General features: G+C 47.2%; 1 protein-coding gene across 7 annotated transcripts in view; it reads right to left on the bottom strand.

The window, feature by feature from the left end:
* Window positions 1–20783, bottom strand: part of LOC146196557 (uncharacterized) — a 72705-nt gene that overhangs the window by 29568 nt on the left and 22354 nt on the right. For all 7 annotated transcript variants that reach the window (XM_084598306.1, XM_084598305.1, XM_084598302.1 and 4 more), the window contains exons 7-10: window positions 17111–17355; window positions 7507–7730; window positions 6598–6789; window positions 636–1070 (exon numbers count right to left, since the gene is read on the bottom strand). In XM_084598306.1, the coding sequence (XP_084454432.1) occupies window positions 636–1070; window positions 6598–6789; window positions 7507–7730; window positions 17111–17355 (1096 nt within the window). The remainder of the gene's footprint in view (window positions 1–635; window positions 1071–6597; window positions 6790–7506; window positions 7731–17110; window positions 17356–20783) is intronic.

Raw genomic sequence — 20783 nt, 5'->3', positions numbered from 1 at the left:
AATCCCGAAGTAACGCTGAAGTGAAGAGAGAGAGACGAAACTTTTATTTAAAAGCAGAGGAGATTGGGGCACGCGGTGCCCCTGGGGTGAAATCGCCACAAGCATCTCACCACGTACATCTCATTGGCTTGCACGAGAAAACCTCATGTCCGTTAAGCCTAGTGCAAGATGCGTTATATCTTTGCCACTGGTGCAATGATATTGTTCCAGTGTTTCACTAAATTTGATAGCAGAACATGAAAACAGCCAGTTTGGAGCAGTTTTGGAGCAATATTGCATTTTTGAGCAGGATGGAGCAGGGAAAGCAGTTTGGAGCAGAATGAAACAATTGGAGCTGCACTTCCACCCCCCCTAAAATCTGCGTGAAAAAACTACTTAAGGGTGTGCCATTTTCGTTAAATTTGGCACAGAAACACTTTTTCTCTAGGAGCAACCTTCCCCTTAAACCATGCTGGGGGCAGTGAAAGCAATGGACCTCGTGTCAGCCATATCATAACATTTAGCCCATGTTTACCTTGTTCCTTGTTGCACATGCATCCACACGTATGACCAGTTATTGCTCTATAAAAGAAGCACGATTTTCCCACGACAAAGCAAACAGGCCACGAAAGGAAGCAAGTGACACCGGAACGCACCTGCTGGTAGGCCACGGTTGCCTGCTGGGGTCCCGACGGGTGCATCATGCCCTGAGCCGGTGTGTACTGCACCATAAGCTGGGGGGCATTTGGCAGGCCGGCCGGAGCCAATATTGGCTGGCCCGTTGCTGCCGCAACATGCATAGAAGCCGGAAGGTCGTGCCTCGTTTGGACCAGGGGCATGGCCTTACGGAAGCGTGGTCCCTGTCCGGGTGCAAACTGTGCCACGCTGACCGGGGTGGCGGGCATCAGGTACTGGGGTGCCATGGCGATGATGTGCTGCCCGGGCATCAGCTGCTGGGGGGGTGCCTGGCCCATACCCGCCGGGGGGCCTACCAGAGGGCTCGAGCTTAGCCGCACACCCCCAGCGGCTGCCGCTGCACCACCACTGCCACCGGCGCCATTGGGTGGACTCGTAAGGGGCAGCAGAGTGCGCTGCGTGCAAGACAACATGTTACTTCTTATTACTATAACCTGCCTGTTGCACAGCTACAACTGGTACCTAATACAGAAACTTGGAGAAAATGATCGATGATTAAATTCCGGGATAAGCACCAGCACTGCTCCAGTAGCTATCTATCAATGTGATGCATGGTTAAGGCCTCTGGGGTCCTATAATTATGCGCAGATTTGGGTGTTGCTGCGGAAATCAGAAAGAATAACACCGCATTTGTATGAATATAGCACCAGTTCTTTTTCTCACTTCATCAATTTCAGGGCACATCTTGCATTACATTGAGAACCCAGGAATGAATACAGTGCTAACCTCACTGCTCCGAGTAGCTAGCTACAAAGGTCTTAATACTAAAAAGCTTGCAAGCTACAATGCAGTCCACTTATAACGATATTGAGAAAACCGGAAAAGTCGATCATTATAACCGTTATCGTTACATCTAGACCGGACTCTAGACGCACCCATGTACTTTCCCATGCATGTAAACTTGGCTACAGCAATCGGGATGAACAACGCGTATCATCGTAAAGAGCATAAAATGCCATAAAAGACGTTAAGCATGCTTAAAAGAGTCTGATATTCGCACTCGCTTGAACACAGCTGAAGCTTTCGGTCACAGTGAGCATTGCTTCCAGTGGCACATAAGCTGGTTGGCACTCCTTTTGCGTGCGCTAATCTGATCAGCGACTAGATGAATTGCAGAACATCCCTAGGCTTGATGATAATTAAGGGGGGATGAGGGTCTTAAAAACTTCTTTTTTATTTCTTAACCTATCTTGCTGAAAATTGCCATGGTGATATATCTTTGAATGGTGATTCCAAATATGTATTTAGATTTGAAATACCTCATCTAGACATGAAAATATGGCAAGATAATGTACTGCACATAGTGTCTTTTCTTACGGGCCATTACGGCAATTTCTTAATTAAAAAAACTGGTTTTAAAAATATGCTGTTATTTCCAAGAGCCTACTGCACATCCTAAAGCCAAGGAAATTTTTAAGAAGTCATTATATAGGTAATGAATGAACAACAAAGTTGGGAGAAAAAAGACAATGTGGGAGTAATTAGTTTACATCTGATCTAATTGCTAGTCTATCAGACTTATCGAAAACGGAAAGCTTTAGGATGTAGCTGAGATTTTACTGAAAAAAATGATACCAAGTTCAATAAAATCCATGTATGCAAACATTATGAAAAGTTCCGTAAGGCAAGGCTTTTTACCAAATAAACAAAGCTGAGAAAACTGCATTCAAAGTTTTACTCACTGTGCCACTTTTGTTTTCCAATCACATGGAAGGATTTAATGCTTTAGCATGCAGCCCAGTTATTGGTGAACAAAATGACACCAAATTTACATAAATCTGTTCATGTAATGGCTGTGAAAATCTATGTATGGCATTGGCACTTGACAAAAAAAAGATGCTCAGAAAGTCACTTGCTACAGTCTCTGAATCTTAAATCATTCACATAAGTCCTGGGCAGTAGTCTTGGGTTCTGTCAGGCCTGTGCCTCTTGGCCATCTTCTTCATCTTTTCATTATCGGTATGACCCTTATCAGACCTGCACAGCCTCTGTTTATCTTTTTCAAGGCTCCTACAAATGAGGCACCTGCCAGGGCTATAACCAAGCTGCTCTGCAACAGCTCTGCTGGTTGCTGCCATCCCTTGATTGCAGCGAGAAACTGCTTCTGCAACAGCCCTTTGAACAGCCAGCAAAGAGTCATGCGTGTTTTTAGAGCATTGGCTCCAGATAACAGAGTGCAGGCACTCGATAGCATTCTGTGTCATGCCATCTTTGCAGCGCTTCAAAAGGGCCTCGTCGCCCAGCCTGGCAAAAACTGGCTCAAGCACAGTGCGAACATGGCCTGGCAGAGGGTTTTTGTGTGGTGGAGGCTCCACCTGGTTTGCCAAAGCACGATTGAAGGCACACCATGAATCAACTCCTTGAGAACAGCAACTGTGATCTGGGGCTTCATCTGTTGAGGTCAGGTGCAACAGCGTAGCTTGCACTGCCTTTTTCATGCCTGCGACGTCGTGGCTATGGCTCCGCAAGGCATACCCATAGTAATTGGTGATCTTTTTTATCTTTTCTTGGGTAAGGTTGCCCTTTCCACCAAGAGATTGCCCTTGTGCCTTCTTTTTCTCAACCAAGTTGCGAAGAGCCGTCCCCATCCGCTTGTGGACATGGTTGAGGCAGTCTTTCTTTTCAATGGATATATATCCATACACGCCTTCCTGGGTCCATGCATGAAATGTGCGGTTATCACCATCCGAAAGTATGGTTGTGTACCGCAACCCATTTTTTTCCAAGGACCTATTGAATAAAATCATAGCTGCTTCGGTCTCCATTCGTCCGGCATTGCAGTCAATGTTCTTCATACACTTGTGGTTCACAGCCCAGTCACCGTAACCATCATCACTGGGATCAGGTGCCCCTTGGCACCCACGACAGTACCTCGAAAGCACAACATGGTCCAGTACAAGGCCAGTGTACAGTTCTATAATGCAGCCAACTGCAATATTTGAATTGTGGCCACGCGTTTTCCATGTGCCATCAAATATCACGTCTATATTTCCTGTTGGGTTCAGGAAGTCTTTGTATAAGTCCTTCACCACTTTGACACTTGCTGCTTCTGTAGCAGTAGCAACTGCCTGGCAAGCTTTCACCATGGTGTTCATGTGCCCCCTGAAAGTTTTGTGGTGAAGTCCTCGGTGGGAGAGGTTCATTGTTGCACAAAAATCCGCTAGAGCAGTCACTCCCTTCCCTATACTTTGTATGCCTTTCATCGCCCGCAGATTTACTTCAAAGGGTGTGATGCTAGATTTCCCGGGCACTCGTGGCGACGAAAAGTGCCGCTCGGCGAAATCGCAATTCGAACATGTGAGCACTAACTTCACAGCTAAGCCATACTCTCTTCCGCTGCATTTCGCGAGTTGAACACTGGCCATCCCACACTTGCTGCAGCTTGTGGATGCAAACAGCTTCTTCAGTATGCTCATATCAACAATTATATACTCAGTGCCGTGATCGTCGTCTACACTTACTGTGCTGACGTTCATCAGCTCGAACTTGCGGGAAGTCGCGGACTTCTTCGCCAATGACGTCTTGGCGTTATCTGCACATTTTTCGCGTTCCGCGCACTCCGCCTCCATAAAAAACACTGTGTCCAAACGTTGAACACGCGAGCTCGGTTTAGCCGCGTCCGTCGGCGCTGAAGCGCCGTGCGGAAACGCCGAAGTCGTCGTTAGGCTTAGCTCAGCCGGCTGGGCCGCTTCCGACGACACAGAATTTGAAGCGACTCGCAGAGCATCAAAAGTCGATATTTTCGACGGGCTAAGTCCAGGCGCATCCACTGGAACCGCAGACACTTGCGGTAACACCGAAGTTGACGCCGATCGGCACGGTCCAGCCGCGGCGTCCACCAACGAAGCTGACATCGACGATGTCGGTCCAGCCGCGTCCATCGGCAAAACTGTGGTCGACGAGTTCAATGCAGCCGCATCCGCCGACGGCCCTGCAGCTTGCAACAACACCGAAGCTGTAGTTCTCGATGTGGCACTCTTCTTATTCCACGTGCGTCTCCTTTTGCCGACTGCTTTTCGCGTGCTTGCTTTCAAGCGCGCGTACCGTGCCATCGAGACACACGGAACAGACACCAGGCAGGCAAATACACACGAAAACAATAACTTCGAAGCTAAGAGGAGCGAGTTAATAGCCAAATATTTACAGGAACGATGAGAAAAAATGCAGAATGAGAAATGCTAGGAAACAAAGAGGAGCGCAAAAAATCACGTGCCAGCGGGCAAAAGCAGACGACGAAGAGTCGGCAACGCGGTCGCGGGAGGCGAGGCATGCGTCAGGGCCAATCAGAGGGCTGCGCCTTGGAGAGCGCGCGTTTTACCCAATCAGCGGCTGTCTCGCGACGATTCACCCCTTGCGGACGGATGCCGAAAGCTCCGCTGTGCGAACACCTACAGCGTGTTGAGAGACGCCAGGAGAGAGAGCGGGAAACGAGCTTTCAAATGAGTCCAAGATGGTGCCTATCGGTTCGCGCCGCGCGGAGCTACGGCGGCTTGAAAATGGTGCAAATTTTCGCGTTTGGCGTTCAATTTCGGCTCACCAACGTTTCTAAATTGCCGTTTTTTTAATACTTTGAGTAGGAATTGAGCTATAATATTTTGTAGAGGCATAGTCGGGACATTGATGACTTCAAAACAGCAATTTTTAAATATTGCCATTTTTGACCATTTTTCGCGATATTAAGACCGCATCCCCCCTTAAAATCGTAGAGTGCGAATGCCCATACTTTTTCGCGAGGCTTCCAATCTTGAAACCCTGCTGGAAATCCTGACGAACCGACCGTTTCAGTTTGAGAGATACCACCGTCGTCTTGGTTCGCGCCATCTTCCACAGACGCACAATCGCACAGTTCCACTCCACAAGCACTTGGCGAATAATTTCTGCATCTGTCCCAGCGCACAATTCCAACTCGTGGTCCACGTCTGTGAACTCTGAAAACGAGACGGCCATGGAATTTCGACACCAGCAGTGCGAAGGTCATGAATGAGCTGCTCACTGCCTGACAGCTGCTCGACGACGCTCTCCTCATCCAAGGCAGCAGACTCGTCATTCAGCACAAATTCCGCGTAGCGAAAGCAATTGCGCAGTGTTGTGGGTGCTACAGACTTCCACGCATCGGCGAGCGTACTAAGTGCTCCAAGCAAATCGACAGAGTAGGTTTTCCCACTGTCGAGGCACACCACAACCACCCACTGGATCACAACACCGACTCCGTTGAGTGCCTTCTCGCTGCCGCGTTTCACGCAAAAAAAAAGAAAAACTTATAAAATCCGGAAATAGCTTCTTGAACTGAAGCCGATTCAATTAAATGCGAGCCACAGTAGCGACAGAACATAGTTCTCGCATCAGCACGACCACGGCTAGGACTACTTGCTACGCTCGGCAACACACGCGAAACGCATGACAAACACACGGAGGAACAGGCAGTCGAAAAGATCCCCCCACGCTTAAAAAAAAAAACACTTCGGCGGCGAGCAGCAACGGCGGCGAAGTTGTCCCGGAAACGGAAGCTGCTAGGCAAATAAAGGCCTCTCCCATATATCTCCAATTAACCCGGTTCTGTGCTAGCTGCATCCACTTGACCCCTGCGAATCTCTTAACCTTATCCGCCCACCTAACTTTCTGCTGCCCCCTGCTACGCTTTCCTTCCCTTGGAATCCAGTTTGTTACCCTAAGCGACCATCAGTTATCCTCTCTTCGCACTACGTGTCCCGCCCATGCCAATTTCTTCTTATCTTCTACCTTAAGGCTATCTTAGTACTCTCAATTGTAGCTTTAGGAAAAAATGTGCATCTTATTCATGACACATTCTGCACGCAACACAGGTAGCACGGCAGCCACTATGTTGATAAGAAATGCACAGGGTTACTCTACTAACTGCATGCCATGTCCACAAGGTTTCTCCTTTGTGCCAAGTTTACTCACCGGAGTGAAGGCTTTTGCAGTCGGGTTGAACACGAACTCCTTGGCATTAGGATTGAGGATGGACTTCTTGACCAGTCGGTCCGTTTCTTCCTTGGCAGTGGCAGCTTCATCCAACTCTGTCCGCTTGCTCTCCATCTCCTCTTCCGTCCCGGCAGCACTGGTCGCCTCCTTGGACTCCTTGCCTTCATCCAGCTGTACAATGCACAAGCTAAATTGACGCACACTCCACTGCACTACAGTTAAATCGATGCATTCTTACTAGATTAAAATGCTCATCACAGATGTGCACAGAGCTAAATGCCCCTGAACTCCTCAAGCAAGACACAGCTACAAAAAGAAAACTTTTTTTCAAAAAGTAAACAGTTTTCAAAGTCAATTCTTTCAGTTTTCTCACATGCATTCCCATTGCATCTATAAATTGCATTTAGCTGAATATGCACTAGTTTGCACTAGTGATGTGCTTCTGTACAAATCTCAGTAAAAAAAAACTGTAGGTCCAACAACTTTCTCTTAACATTACACAAAGCTACGTATTAAACTTTTATTGTTATTTCTTACCCTGTCGGGCATTGCTAAATTTGCAGAGCCTACAGTGTTAGAAACTCAGTCCTGAATTCATACTGAAGAACGCAAGAAAGCTTAAGATCCTCGCACAGACATATAAACGCTAAATGTTAGAGAACGTAAAGCGCACTAAAAAATCACTGCAAGAAAACCAGACTACGGTGGTCGGTTTTACACGTGTCAACGAAAAAGAAAACACGGGAAACAAAATTTTCAAATTCCCCGTCCTAACCCCTTTTCTGGTATAGATTACCTACATATATACGCAGGTTGCTGTTAAATCTTGGCCACTATAATTCATTGCAATTTGCAAAAGAGCCAGCAGCATCTGCACACATGATGCACCTTGATGCTGGTGCTGAATTTCTTGAACTCCTCAATCTCCTGGACGCGGCCCTTCTGAAGTGGAGGGGGTGGCACTCCCTTGCGGTCCGCAAGCCCTTTGTCCACAGTGGACGGCAGCTCCTCAGTCGTAGGCACCGCTGCAGCGGGGGAAGTTGCAGCCTCCTCTGGCAACGTTGCTTCACAAAGCCCAGGGCTCACTGGGCTCTCCTTCTCCAACTTGAGGGCTGAGGCAAGTGGTGCAAAGCAGATATTATTTACACAAGCCAAAGTTAAACTTTAAGCATGCTCTCCCCGACAAGTATAGATTAATGCAGGAGTTCTTGTTCCATATCACGGGAAACTCCAAAAGATGCTGAGGAACCTCACATAGCTCGACTTTCTTCAATTTATGCAAAACAATGAAGGAAGGAGGGAGGGGGAGAGGAAGTCATGCGAGCATTTGTAAAAATACCCTGATTTAATTAATACAGACTTGCCAAGGTGGATCAATGGTTAAGGCACTCAACTAATCAGCTGGAGACCCAAGTCCAACCCTGGCTGCAGCGGCAGCTTTTCAGTGGAGGCAAAAAGCAAGGCCCCCGTGCACTGTGCAATGCCAGAGCACATTTCTAAAGAACCCCAGGAGGTTGAAGTATCCTGAGCCCTGCACTGCGCCATCCCTCATAGCTTTAGTCACTATGGTATCTTAAACCTCGGGCAGTAAAACCAATTAAATTGTACTGACAGCAGAGTAACACAGTGTGATATGAGCTTGTGTGTGAACTTTGTGTGCTCATTGATTGTTACATTTGCGTGTGTATAAGCCTGAAAACATTTGTTACATGTCCTTTAGCATGCCTCCACTGCTGTGTATATGTATGTATGTATGTATGTACGGGCCTAAACTAGCTTCGGCTATTGGCCCAACATTTTTTGCAATTTGTATATTTTATTGAAATAAATGATTGACTGAAATGAAGCGAAAACAAAAAATGATTAGTGGAAGTTGAGGCGGGTCAAGGGCACGCATGAGTGAAGGTACAGTCTTTGTCAAAAGTTTCGAGCCCCAGGAAGCTTTGACTTGCTCCCGAGCCACAGTGTAGCTTGTAATAAACTTCCAGTATTCTTCTAAATCTCCTGAATGCATGATTTCTTGCCCAACCATCTCTGATGGGTAGGATTTATACGAATGGTAAAGCAAGAAGGGTTTAAAAGCAGACCCACAGGGCACTGAACTTTTGACAGACTGTCCTTAGGGAACTTTCCGTTCCCCAAAGGACCAACGTTCCAAAGAACCCAGTCTGGGAACTGCTGGAAACAGCTTACCCACATTGTCACAGGAATTCCTCACTACAGTACTGATACTTTGGAGCTTCTCAATTACAACTGGCATGAAACTGCACAGTGAAATTTTGCAAATTCGAACCTTATTTTCTTCAAACGTATTCTTTGCTCATGTTAACGTCAAGTGTACTAAAAAGGCCCGCCCTAATTTGAACAGGTCATTTTGTCTACTTCAAGTTCAAAATTATTCAGAGCCGACTGCACACCTCGTGTATTTCTCAAAAGCTATGTTAAGGGGGGACACCCCTCTTAAAACTTTTTTCCTTATTTATGGGTGGATCTGACTGAAACTCGCACCATTAATGTACTTTTGCATGCTGATTTCAAATATCTGATTAGTTTTCTTGTAGATGAAATAGCTTTCAAAATAATCCCTAATTCATGTTCTTCGTTTGGAGGTGAGTTAATTACTAAACACTTTATGGCATGAGGAGAATAGCCCTGCCAGAGTGATCTAGAAGGATCATAGAGTGCCGCTAGTCATGAATTAACGTGGTAGAAGAATTTGAACCAAAGTTACAATAAGTCAAACTTTTATGAATAAAAGCCCAGGTTGGCACCTAAGATTGATAATTAATTCTGTAAATGTTGCCGCATAATAACTGTACATATTTTTGTCCTACGGCACTGTCGAAGGTTTTCTCTTTCTAACAAGACAAGAATGAGAGCTATAGCACAAATAGACTAAGAGATATCTCTCCTCCAAAATTGCAGCACCCTCAAAATTGCAGTTTTGAGAAAACGAGGAAAAACACTTCACAGCATGTAGGTGTAAATTATGTCAATGATTGATATGTCAACAAGATCAGAAACAGGTGGAAAGTGATCTGAAGCGAAAATTAATGGCCTATGCCAATTTGAGCCAAAGTTACGCAATAGGAAACGCTTGAAAGGAAAATTCCATTTGGGTACCGAAGACAACATAACCTTCTCAGCAAATTTTCTTTTGTCGTCACTGCATTTACCTTGGTTTCATGAGACTCGCAGGATTCCCTTTCTAGAAAAAATTTTTTTAAAGCAATAGCAAGAACAGGACCAGAGATATTGATCTTTAAAAAATGCAACACTACCAAAATTGGGGGATTGTCGGAAGCACTCAAGCCTCACGGCATTTAATCAGGAAGGGCAACCCCAAAGACCTCATGCTATTAAAATGCACCAGGAGCATAGTCGGGGTGCATGCTGTCGCGGTGTTTTCTTTTTTCTGTTTTAGCAACGCCAAGCGAAGTCGCCCGCTTCTTTGCAGAACGTACGCTACGGTGCAAGTCCTTTTCTTCAGCTCTCCTGGACCCAGTTGCTGTCACATTTGTACTGCATTCTTGCAGAATTGCTGCTGCTGTATGCTTGCAGCCGGCATTGAAGCGCAGCACAGCTTCTGCTGTGGCTGCTTCCACAGCAAACAGTGATGAGTGCCGCTCTTTGTGGATCAAGGTCCAGATGACCGAGTGGAAGCTTTCGTTCGAGTTCTGGGTCTTCCCCCGAATGCACCTCTGCAGCAGGCTCTTCTCTGATAAACGACTATAAACAGGCAAAAGAGCATCAGCCACATCTCTTGGCAGACTGTAATTGTGCTTTGGTGCAGGCTCCTCTTTTGCCTTTGCAGCGTTGTGGCGGCACCATGACTTCTCACCGGTAGGACACAAACTGTGTTTGGGGCAGTCATCAGTAGATGTGATGTGGTAATATGTCGCCATCACAGCTCGCTGCATGGCATCCACATCACCTACATTTGATTGAAGCGCTCGGCCATAATATATTGCCAGCTTGTCAACTAGATCAGCTGTCAGCCTTCCTCTGCCGCCAAGACTTTGCTTCCCTGCACCCTTGTGTCTCTGCAAGAGGTTGCGCAAAGCTGCTCCCATACGCTTGTGCACGTGATTTATGCAGTCCTCTTTGACTATTTCAATGTAGCCATAGATTGCAGCATCTTTAAGAGCACTGAACGTGCGACTGTCCCCATCGCATAGCATGGTTGTGTAGCGCATGTTGTGGCGCTGCAGAGATCTTTCAAACAGAATTTTGCCAGCCTCTACTTCCATTTGACCAGCCTTGGAGTTGGTGTTTTTTTGGCACTGGTGGCGTGATTTCCAAAGTTCGTAGCCGTCAGTGTTTGGCTTGGGACCAATTTCGCAGCCCAGACAAAAGTTTGACAACACCACATAATCAAGCACGTAACCAGTGAAGAGTTCCACCACGGCACCGACACCTATATGTGATGAGTGTCCGCGCGTCATCCATGTGCCGTCGTAGCACACGGCAATGTTCCCCCTATGCCCAAAACACAAGTCATCGTAGACCTTCGCCACTGCCTGCGCGGCTTGTGCCATAGCGGTCGTGGCGGCTCGGGTAGCAGCGGGTTGCAGTGTGTTCTTCAGATGCCATTGAAACGTCTTGTTGTGCATCCCGCGCCGCGACAACCCCATCGCCGAAAAGATATCGTTCATTGCTGTCTGGCCGTTACCGGTCGACAGCATTGCTCGACTAGCCAGAATATTCAGCTCAAAAGGATTGCACCTTTTCTCGCCGTCAACCCTCCGTGAGTTCCACTCGGCTGCAATCTCACCGCAGTTGTCGCACAGCACGATCAGTTTTACGGCGAGGCCATAGCTCCGGTCGCTGGTAATTAAACGCACGCATCCACGACACGTTTTGCACCGCACGGCATCCAGAAGGATATTCACAATGCTGAGGTCAATTACCGCATAGGAGGCTGTTCCGTCCGCATCTGACTCTGCGGACGCACCACTTGCATCGGCGAACAGCGCGGTCTTTCGTGCCGTCGCCGGCGTCGATACCAGTCTATCAAGCGTAGCCTGCTCACGGGCACTCACTTGAGTTATGTCACTGTTAGTGACAGGCGCGGTATCAATACGTACACGACTGCAGTCGGCACGAAGAACGGCGCCGTTGTCCAGCGGAATCGGAGAAGCGTCGCCGCCCGCAACGTGATCGTCACACAATCCCGCAGCACTGGCACTTGCTTCTTGCACAGTATGCAACGAAGTCGCATTCTTAACGCGTTTCTTTGGTTGCTTTCGCCCGAACTTGTGCAAAGAGCGGTACTTCTTCGCGCCTGGCATGACTCTCGCGTTGCACTAGCGTGGTCGGCAGAAAGACAAAATGGCGTCACTGGGAGTCCGCATTTCAGGGCTAGCTTGCCGGAACCAACCAAACGACGCCATTTTGATCACGTGCCTTAACCGGCCAATAGTAGCGCGCGCTGCATGCTATCTTTTTGTTTGTTTTTTAAGGCGGAGCGCACAGGGTTGCTTTCCGAAAGAAAAAATAAGCCGAAAGCGCGCGCTTTCGAACGAGACCAAAATCGCCGCGGTGGAGCGCGTAGTTCTCATGCGCCGGGCGATCGAAATTGGGTGTCGTTTGTCCACAATTTAAAGGGCAGTGGGTGTGGTACTGCATTTTTTAATTGCTATAACTTCATAAATACGCGGGGTATAAGGATGAAAATTTGCGTGCAGATGCGGAATGGTGCGAGGAATACGAAAATGAAAAAATTGAAAATCCGATTTTCAGGCCGATTTTCGGTGCCAAAGAGCCGTGTCCCCCCTTAAAAACGAAAGCGCCTGGCGAGTGCGCGTCGAAGAACGGGTACAGCGGCGTACTGCCAGGTTTGCATGTCGCATCCTAAGTGACGTGTTCTCAACCTAGCTGCAGCACATCTGGCGGCATATAATCGTTTGCGAGCAGTTCAGAGGCATCCAAGACAGCATCGATAGATTGCACTGTTCAGCTGATACTCATGGTCCCCACCGACGCGACCCCTTCGTTGCATTTTTATCCAACGCTTCAGACGTCACGCGAGCATGGCATTGCACCGTTGCCCACGTTCCTCAGCTGCAAAATGCGCGGCTGGCTTCGTTATTATTATTTTTTTTAAGCATCTGAAGCTTCTCACGCTGGTTCTAGTGGTGGTATATTTAGACTTTGTGGCAAGCTTTTGCCAGTATTTGGGGAGGGTACTGCTATATGTTTAGTATATAGTCTTTCTTGTAAAGAACAAAGCCTCACAAAGAATCCATTTATACTGCTATAGCTGCAGTGCAGCAAAAGTTAAAAGTTGTCTCAAATTGTAAATGCGTTTTTATCGGTGCTGTATCTAGACACTGCACTCAGCCTTACTGGGCTTTTTCTCTACATTCTCATTGAGTGACAAAAGATCAGGAGGTGATCCAATACTTACATCACTCTATCGAGATTTTGCAAATTACCATTAAAGTAATATTGCATGTCCACAAACTTTTCTGATTTCCTAAAGGCATACACTACCTTGGCCATGGGTAATGGTGACAGCTTCAGAAATGGGAAGAGCATGTCATTTTTGGTGAGAAATATCACAGTGAGGCTACTTATTGTTCAAGTTATAATATGTGGTCAAACTTCAAGTGCCGTTTTCTCAGTTTCACATTTCTGGTCGATCTCTAGTCTTACGCAGGGTTTTGATAACTTTTTAGTTCACACAAAGAACTTTGGTCCCATTTTCACAGAGAGAAATGAGGTACCCGATGACATTAATTTTTTCAGTTTAGGCCATGGATAAAATATCAATTTGAGATTAACTTAAGGGGGGACACGGGTCTTGAAGGCGGAAAAATCGCCCAAAAATCAATTTTTAGAAAACTGAAGTATTAGAATCTACAACTATTATTCTCTGATTCCACCAAGTTTCTCACCTCTCGTGTCAATATTTGAGGCGTAATATCAATTTATAACAAGTCGGCTGGCTCATTTCAAGCTGATGTTTTCACTAAAATAGCGCATTTTCAAAAAAGTATAGCTTCCGTTCCACGGCCGCGCTCACGGCAATCTTGGTCTCTTTCGAAAGAGTGGCTTTTCGCCTTCAAATTTCGCACTCCTGCGCGTCGTTTCGCTCATTGGTTCGATACAAACAAAGAAAAGAAAAAAAGCCACAGCACACGTTCCTATTCGTTGCTTCGGTGCATGTGACAAAAAGGGACCCTGTGATTGGCCGTTCACGTCTCGAGTCGTCTGCTGCGCGCGTCAGGGCAGTCGGAGCCGTGCCCTTAGACACCATCTTGTCTAGTGTTGTCAGCCTCGAACGCCTCGGAGATCTCGCAGCGATGTCTACGCCAACGAGAAAGTTTGCGATGCGTCATAAATACGGCAAAAAAGGAAAAAGTCGTCGATCGGCAATGCTAGGAAAGGTGCTTTGGTGTTGCGAGACGCCGAAAACGAGCAGATTCCTGCGTCCAGTGACCGTGTCGACGAACCTACGGATCAGCTAGGCCTAGCGCACCCGTCAAGCGAGCACACTTCAGACGTCGTCAGCCGCGTTCGTCACGATACAACGCTTCTGACGACTTCCGATCTGGCAAGTGAAAAGAGAAAAGCCGACGCCAACCTGCGGGAGTTGGATTCAACGCCAGCAACGAAACATAAGACAGACTTTGCCGCCAGCGATGCCGCGATCTGCCCGCTTGATGAGACGAGCTTCGCCGTGATTTGCATCGAGTCGATCAACAGCCTTCTTGACGGTGCAAAGTGTAAAACGTGTGGAGGGAGTGTTAAAATCGGCCGAGGTGATCGCGAATACGGCCTCGCTGTCAAGCTTTTCTTGACATGTGTCAACTGCGGCGACAAGGCATCGGCGTGGAGTTCGCCGCGTGTGGACGGAAAGCAAAGTGTAAATCCTTTCGCTGTGAACATTCTGGCTGCGCACGCGATGCAAAGTACCGGCAACCGGCGGACTGCATTCAACAACATCTTTGCCGCGATGAATATTTCCCATTGTGGACTGCACACGCGAAAACGTGGCAGAGCTACGTAAAAGAAAAGCTGACGCCTGCCGCGACGCGTGCAGCCGAGAAAGTGACCGTTGAATGCGCGGAGTCAGTCCGGAAGCTGTACGATGAACTGAACGTTGACAATCCTGGCAACGTAGCCGTGTCCTACGATGGGACTTGGATGACTCGTGGGCATTCTTCCCACATCGGAGTCGGCACTGTCATCGAGCTTTTTACGGGGCTTGTCCTAGACTATGTTGTCCTGAGCAATTTTTGCGCAGGTTGTGAGCGGGGACCGAAAGTGGACGACCCCACGTACCAAGAATGGAGAGCAAGCCACGTCTGCCAGAAAAATACTGATAAAAAGGCTGGTGAGATGGAAGTAGAAGCGGCCCTAATCCTATTTAGAAGATCGCTCCAGAAGCACAACCTCAGATATACAACGGTGCTGTCAGACGGCGACAGCCGGTCCTTCCTCGCCCTGAAAGATGACCAAGTGTATGGCTACGTTGAGGTCACCAAAGAAGATTGCATTAACCATGTTCAAAAGCGGATGGGGACAGCTCTCCGCAATCTGCTGTCCAAAACAAAAAGGGTCAGGCTCGGAACCACTTGGTGGTAAAGGCAGACTAACTGGTGATCTAGTCCACAAGCTAAGTTCTTACTATGGCTGGGCACTCAAGTCCCACAGTGGCAACATAGAAGAAATGGCAAAAGCGGTGATGGCTACCTATTATCATGAGACATCAAATGATCAGGAGTCGGATCACAGCCTTTGCCCAACAGGTTCAAGTTCCTGGTGCCAGCAAAATGCTGCGAGTGCCAAAGGAGAGCCAGCCCCAAGGCACCGCTACAGCCTTCCTAGCCATGTATGCAAGGCATTGCGACCAATTTATGAGTGCCTCTCTGACAAGAAGCTCCTTGAGCGATGTGCAAGGAGAAAAACCCAAAATAATAATGAGAGCCTGCACTCTCTCATATGGGCACTGGCACCAAAAGAAAGGCACACATCCCTCTTCAGTGTTGAGGCCACAGTTGCAGAAGCAGTCTTGAAGTTTAATATAGGGTACCAAAGGACCTCGGTAGGAATTTTGAACGAGCTGTGTTTGAATCCTGGCCAGAGAAGTGTGCGGCGTATGGTAGAAAAGGACAAGCTTCGGTCCGTTGCATCTACAAGCAAGCGCGCATCGGCAGAAAATTTGCAGCGTGCTCTGAAAAAGCGCCACAAAGGTGGTAGTGCTCAAAATGACTATGCCCCTGGGACATATTAACAATGTCTGGTAGTGGACATGTACATATTTTTTACTTTTAGCGATTAAAAATGACTTCAGTTTGTTTTTCTCATTTTCTCAAGATGTGAATTTTGGTCTCCTGTCAAGTTGGTGAACGCGATATCTCAATACCCATTGCAGATACAGCAATGATTTTTGTTTCAGCATTAAGCCAAATATGTGGAGCACACAATGTTGCAAGCAGATTTCTTAATTATTGCTTTAAAATTTTTTAAAATGGCACTTTTTGTGACCACTGCGTTTCCATGTTACGACTACTAAACTTCAATGTGCAATAAAATGAAAAATAATCATTCAATCAAAAATCTGCTTGCCACACTGTGTTCCTTATTCATTCTAGTATATAGCTATATGCTAATAGGAAGTTTGTGTGAAGTGGTTTTTTTCCTATTGTTTTCACAGCAAGTGCACCATTGTTCTTAATTATCTCAACGCCTAATTGGTTCAGAGAAAAACTAATTATATTTTTGGAATCAGCACCAGGAACTGCACACGTGTGCCAAGTTTCATCACTTTAGTTCAAAAATTAAAGAAAATGGCTTTAAGACCAGTGTCCCTCCTTAATGAGTTCGTGTCAAATAATGCAGCCTTTTACTCTCAATATAATATGTGAGAATGACGTGCCTTTTACAGGAAAATGACGGATGTCATCGGGTATGGGAAGTCTTTGGCTATCAATCCATGTAATTAAAAGCAACTAAATGCAATGAGAAAGTTCATTAAAGCCGCATAAGCAATTCACTAATTATGCTCCGGACATTGTTAGATAACTTTTGATCGATGACCACCAACTCAATTATGATTACATTTTTGAAATCGGGAGAAAAAAGCACATCTGTGTGCAAAGTTTCGCGAGATTCTAGCCATAACAAAAAAAGTTAGTTTCAAGACCCTCGTCCCCCCTTAAATCAAGGAACCCTCTCAAGCAGTGTTGACAACTGATGACGAGACTGCTCTCGTGCAGCCCACTTACACAAGCCTTGATAACCGATTCAATCTCACATTTGGAAAGGAGACAATTCACTGCTTCCCCTTATGCGCCGTGTGTGCCACACATAGCGAAATGCATGGAGATTAACAACAGCCGCTAATGCCCTCCCCTGCAAGAAGCCAATGTGCTGGATGCCCTGCTGCACACACGGAAGCAAACAATGAAACCAAAACTATCCACAAAAAATACATGCAACTGTGTGTGGGCACAGAAAACATGAACAGCGCACAATGACTGACCGCCATTGAGCCGTGGGGAGGTGTCCGGTTCGGGGAAGGCGGCTGGCGTGTGTGGAGGCCCGTGCTTAGCTGGATGGTGCGACTTGGGAGGCGGGCCACTGGAAGACGGGCTGCCCAGGCCACCGCCACTCTTGAAGGCGGGCAGGCCCCCCCGGGGCAGGCCGCCGCCCGCAGCTGCCGCCACTGCTGGGGGCGGCGTGCCCCGCAGGGGCTTGGGACCGCCTGTGGTCTTCCGCCGCACAAACCTGCACACAACATGCACAACCACAACCAGAGTTGTCAACGTGTCAGACAGAATTAAGCAAATTAAAAGCAATCCCTGCAGTCATTGAGACCACAAAAGTATCCAGCATGCAAGTAACTGACTGAACAGAACAGCATCCCTATATTACATGGCACAGCAGCAGTTAGATAGGGGGCAAATAAAAAGGAAATAGTACAGACCTTGCCAGCACTGCCAACACACATCATCATCATCAGCCTGATTATACCCACTGCAGGGCGAAGGCCTCTCCCATATTTCTCCACTTAGCCCGGTTCTGTGCTATAGCTGCATCCACTTGACCCCTGAGAACTTCTTAATCTCATCCGCCGACCTAACTTTCTGCCGCCCCCTGCTACGCTTTCCTTCCCTTGGAATTCAGTTTGTTACCCTCAGCGACCATCGGTTATAATATCCTCTCTTCGCACATGTCCTGCCCATGTCCATTTCTTCTTAATTTCCACTAGAATGTCGGCAACGAGTTATTTCTCTGACCCACTCTGCACGCTTTCTATCTCTTAATGTTACCCCTACCATTCTTCGTTCCATAGCCCTCTGGGTTGGCCTCAGCTTAAGTAGAACTCTCTTGGTTAGCCTCCACGTTTCAGCCCCATAGGTGAGTACAGGCAAGATGCAACTGTTGTATACTTTCCTCTTGAGCGATACCGGTAAGCTGCTAGTCATAATCTGCGAGTGCTTGCCAAATGCGCTCCATCGCAATCTTATTCTTCTTGTTATTTCCTTTTCATGGTGCGGATTTGCGATTACTACCTGTCCTAAGTAGACATATTTGCCTATACTTCCAGTATTTCGCTACCTAATGTAAGCATTACCTTAGTCTTCTGCATATTGCTTTTCAAGCCTACCTTTCTACTTTTTTCCTGTCTAGGTCATCAATCATTATTTGCAGTTCATCCCCAGAGTTGGTTAGCAAGGCAATGTCATCAGCGCATTGCAGATTACTGAGGTATTCTCCATCTACCCTTATCCCTAACTACTCCGATTCCAAGTCTCTGAATACTTCCTCTAAACAAGCTGTGAATAGTACTGGGGAGATTGTGTCTCCTTGCCTAACACCTTTCTTTATGGGAATTTTGTTACTTTCTTTATGCAGAACTATGGTTGCTGTGCAGCCACTATATATATCTTTCAGCACTTTCACGTACGGCTCGTCTATCCCCTGATTTCGCAATGCCTGCATCACCGCCGAGGTTTCAACTGAGTCAAATGCTTTTTCGTAATCAATGAATGCCATGTATAAGGGCTGGTTATATTCCGAGCATTTTTCTATCACCTGATTGATGGTATGGATATGATCGATAGTAGAGTACCGTTTCCGAAAACCTGCTTGATCCTTTGCTTGATTGCTGTCTAAGGTTGTCATGATTCTATTAGCGATTACCTTAGTAAATACCTTATACGTAACAGACAGTAAGCTGATTGGTCTGTAATTTTTAAGGTCCTTAGAGTCCCCTTTCTTATGAATGAGGATAATGTTTGCATTCTTCCATGGTTCCGGTACCGTCGATGACACCAGGCACTGCGTATACAGGGTGGCCAGTTTTTCTAGCATGATATCCCCCCCGTCCTTTAGCAAATCTGTAGTTATCTGATCCTCTCAAGCAGATTTCCCCCTTTTCATAATTTCTAGTGCTTTCTTGACCTCGTCCTTTGTCACTGGTGGAACGTCCGACTGTTTTTCCCTACCGCCAATCTCATTACGGTCCTGACTACCAACACACAACGGGCTTCCAATTTGGCGTTAGCAATACTGTGGCGGTCGTTTTTTGGACAAAGCTTTTTTCGGCATCACTTAGACGCAAGTGGGCGTCGATTTTGAAAACAATTGGTTTTGCGCGGCCATGAGAGCTAGGCAAAGCAGTCATTCGGATGAAATAGCTTGGCTCTTTATTCATCGTCGCCATTTGAGGCAGTAGAAATAAGCGAAGCTCGACCTTTTCATTGTGGCACCCTACAAAACGCACAATTGGACTGAGAATGAAGCGTGAGTACCGTCCGCCGCAGCTCACTCCAACGCCACCCGCCGCCACTACCCGCGGGAAAAGAGGGGAGGGGGGACGACGACGACGATGCATTTGTGATTCATTAGAACTCTCGTTCTGCTTGCTTTTTTCCTACGAGTTCCATTTCACGGTCTTGGCTATCGTCTTTATCCATGGAAACTGAACGTTATAGCTTCGCTCGGAGCGTGCATTTGTTCGCAGCACGATCGACTGCGTCACAGTATGTCATGAAGTGGCATGGACGTGACGAAAGCATGACTGACTGAGATAGTCTATAGCGGCTACAGCTTAGCGTGATCCGCCTTTGCGAAGAACTAAAGCCTTGAGCAAGTTGCATGCTTCCCAGCGGTGCGCACACCTGCCGCGTCTGCACCTGCCAACGTGAGCGCACTGGAAGCTGCGCCTTCCACACTGAATCACGCGAGCGCATGGGCGGCGCGTGGAAGCCGATCACAATAGCAGACTGCGCAATGCTATAACCACTATAACTTCCTGGTATCGGCATATAAATGAAACATGGGGAGCAGCAAGATTCGAGATTTTTAAAGCCGATTTCTCGCAGATAAGCATTTTTTTCTTTTTTTCTTTAAAGTTGACCGATTTTTTGGACTGCGATTATTTGGGTCATTTCCCGGGTCCAGCCAAGTCCGGGGGAAAAAAAAAACAAAACAATACGGCTGACGACTAACTCCTTAAGTGGAAGCGAGGGAAACACGCAGTGCCACTAATGAGCATCTGAAATAGCATGAAGCATGGCAGCCATCATTGTGGGACTGGTGCAAAAGCTCTAACAGTGAATCCGAAATTGAACAGTCGGCCTCTACTCGATGACACAGCCCTCTGTATTTCACTGCGCCTGCTGCCATGCGGACGTCAGAGATGTTCAATGGCCTTCACAACATGCAATTCAGGTTTGAGCAGGGCTGGGTTGTGATTGTTCCCATCATGTTGTTCCCCATAGTGACCGTCCGACGCTAAGCCTTACATGAGCATTGGCCAGGAATGCACCAACATTTATCGATATAGTACCAAACAAACAGGAGTACAACTAATGGGCTTTTAAATGGGCTCATCTCAAAGGTGGCATAAAACAGACGAGAAGCACTCCCCTTCCAGTTCATCTGGCCACCGGACCAGTCATGTTGCCGGTTTTATTTTACCCATTCTATACTCATTGTTCTGGCTGGGTTTACCTTCTCTCTCTCTCTCTCCATTTAGAAGGCAACACAACTTCATGATGGGCTGCCATACTGTGGGGGCATTTCTCTGGTTACGTGCTAGGTGCCACCAGCCAGACGCGACCCGTTATCTGCAACGGGGCCAACCCACATTTGAATTAACTCTTTTGTGCACTTTTCTGGAGCTCGGCCAGACCAAGTAGTGCAGT

This window comes from Amblyomma maculatum, chromosome 3, assembly GCF_055883805.1.
Source record: "Amblyomma maculatum isolate TAMU_Amacu chromosome 3, ASM5588380v1, whole genome shotgun sequence".
NCBI classification, from domain to species: Eukaryota; Metazoa; Arthropoda; class Arachnida; order Ixodida; family Ixodidae; genus Amblyomma; species Amblyomma maculatum.
The sequence above is the reverse complement of the archived record's forward strand: the minus strand, read 5'-3'. Positions and strand labels throughout refer to the sequence as shown.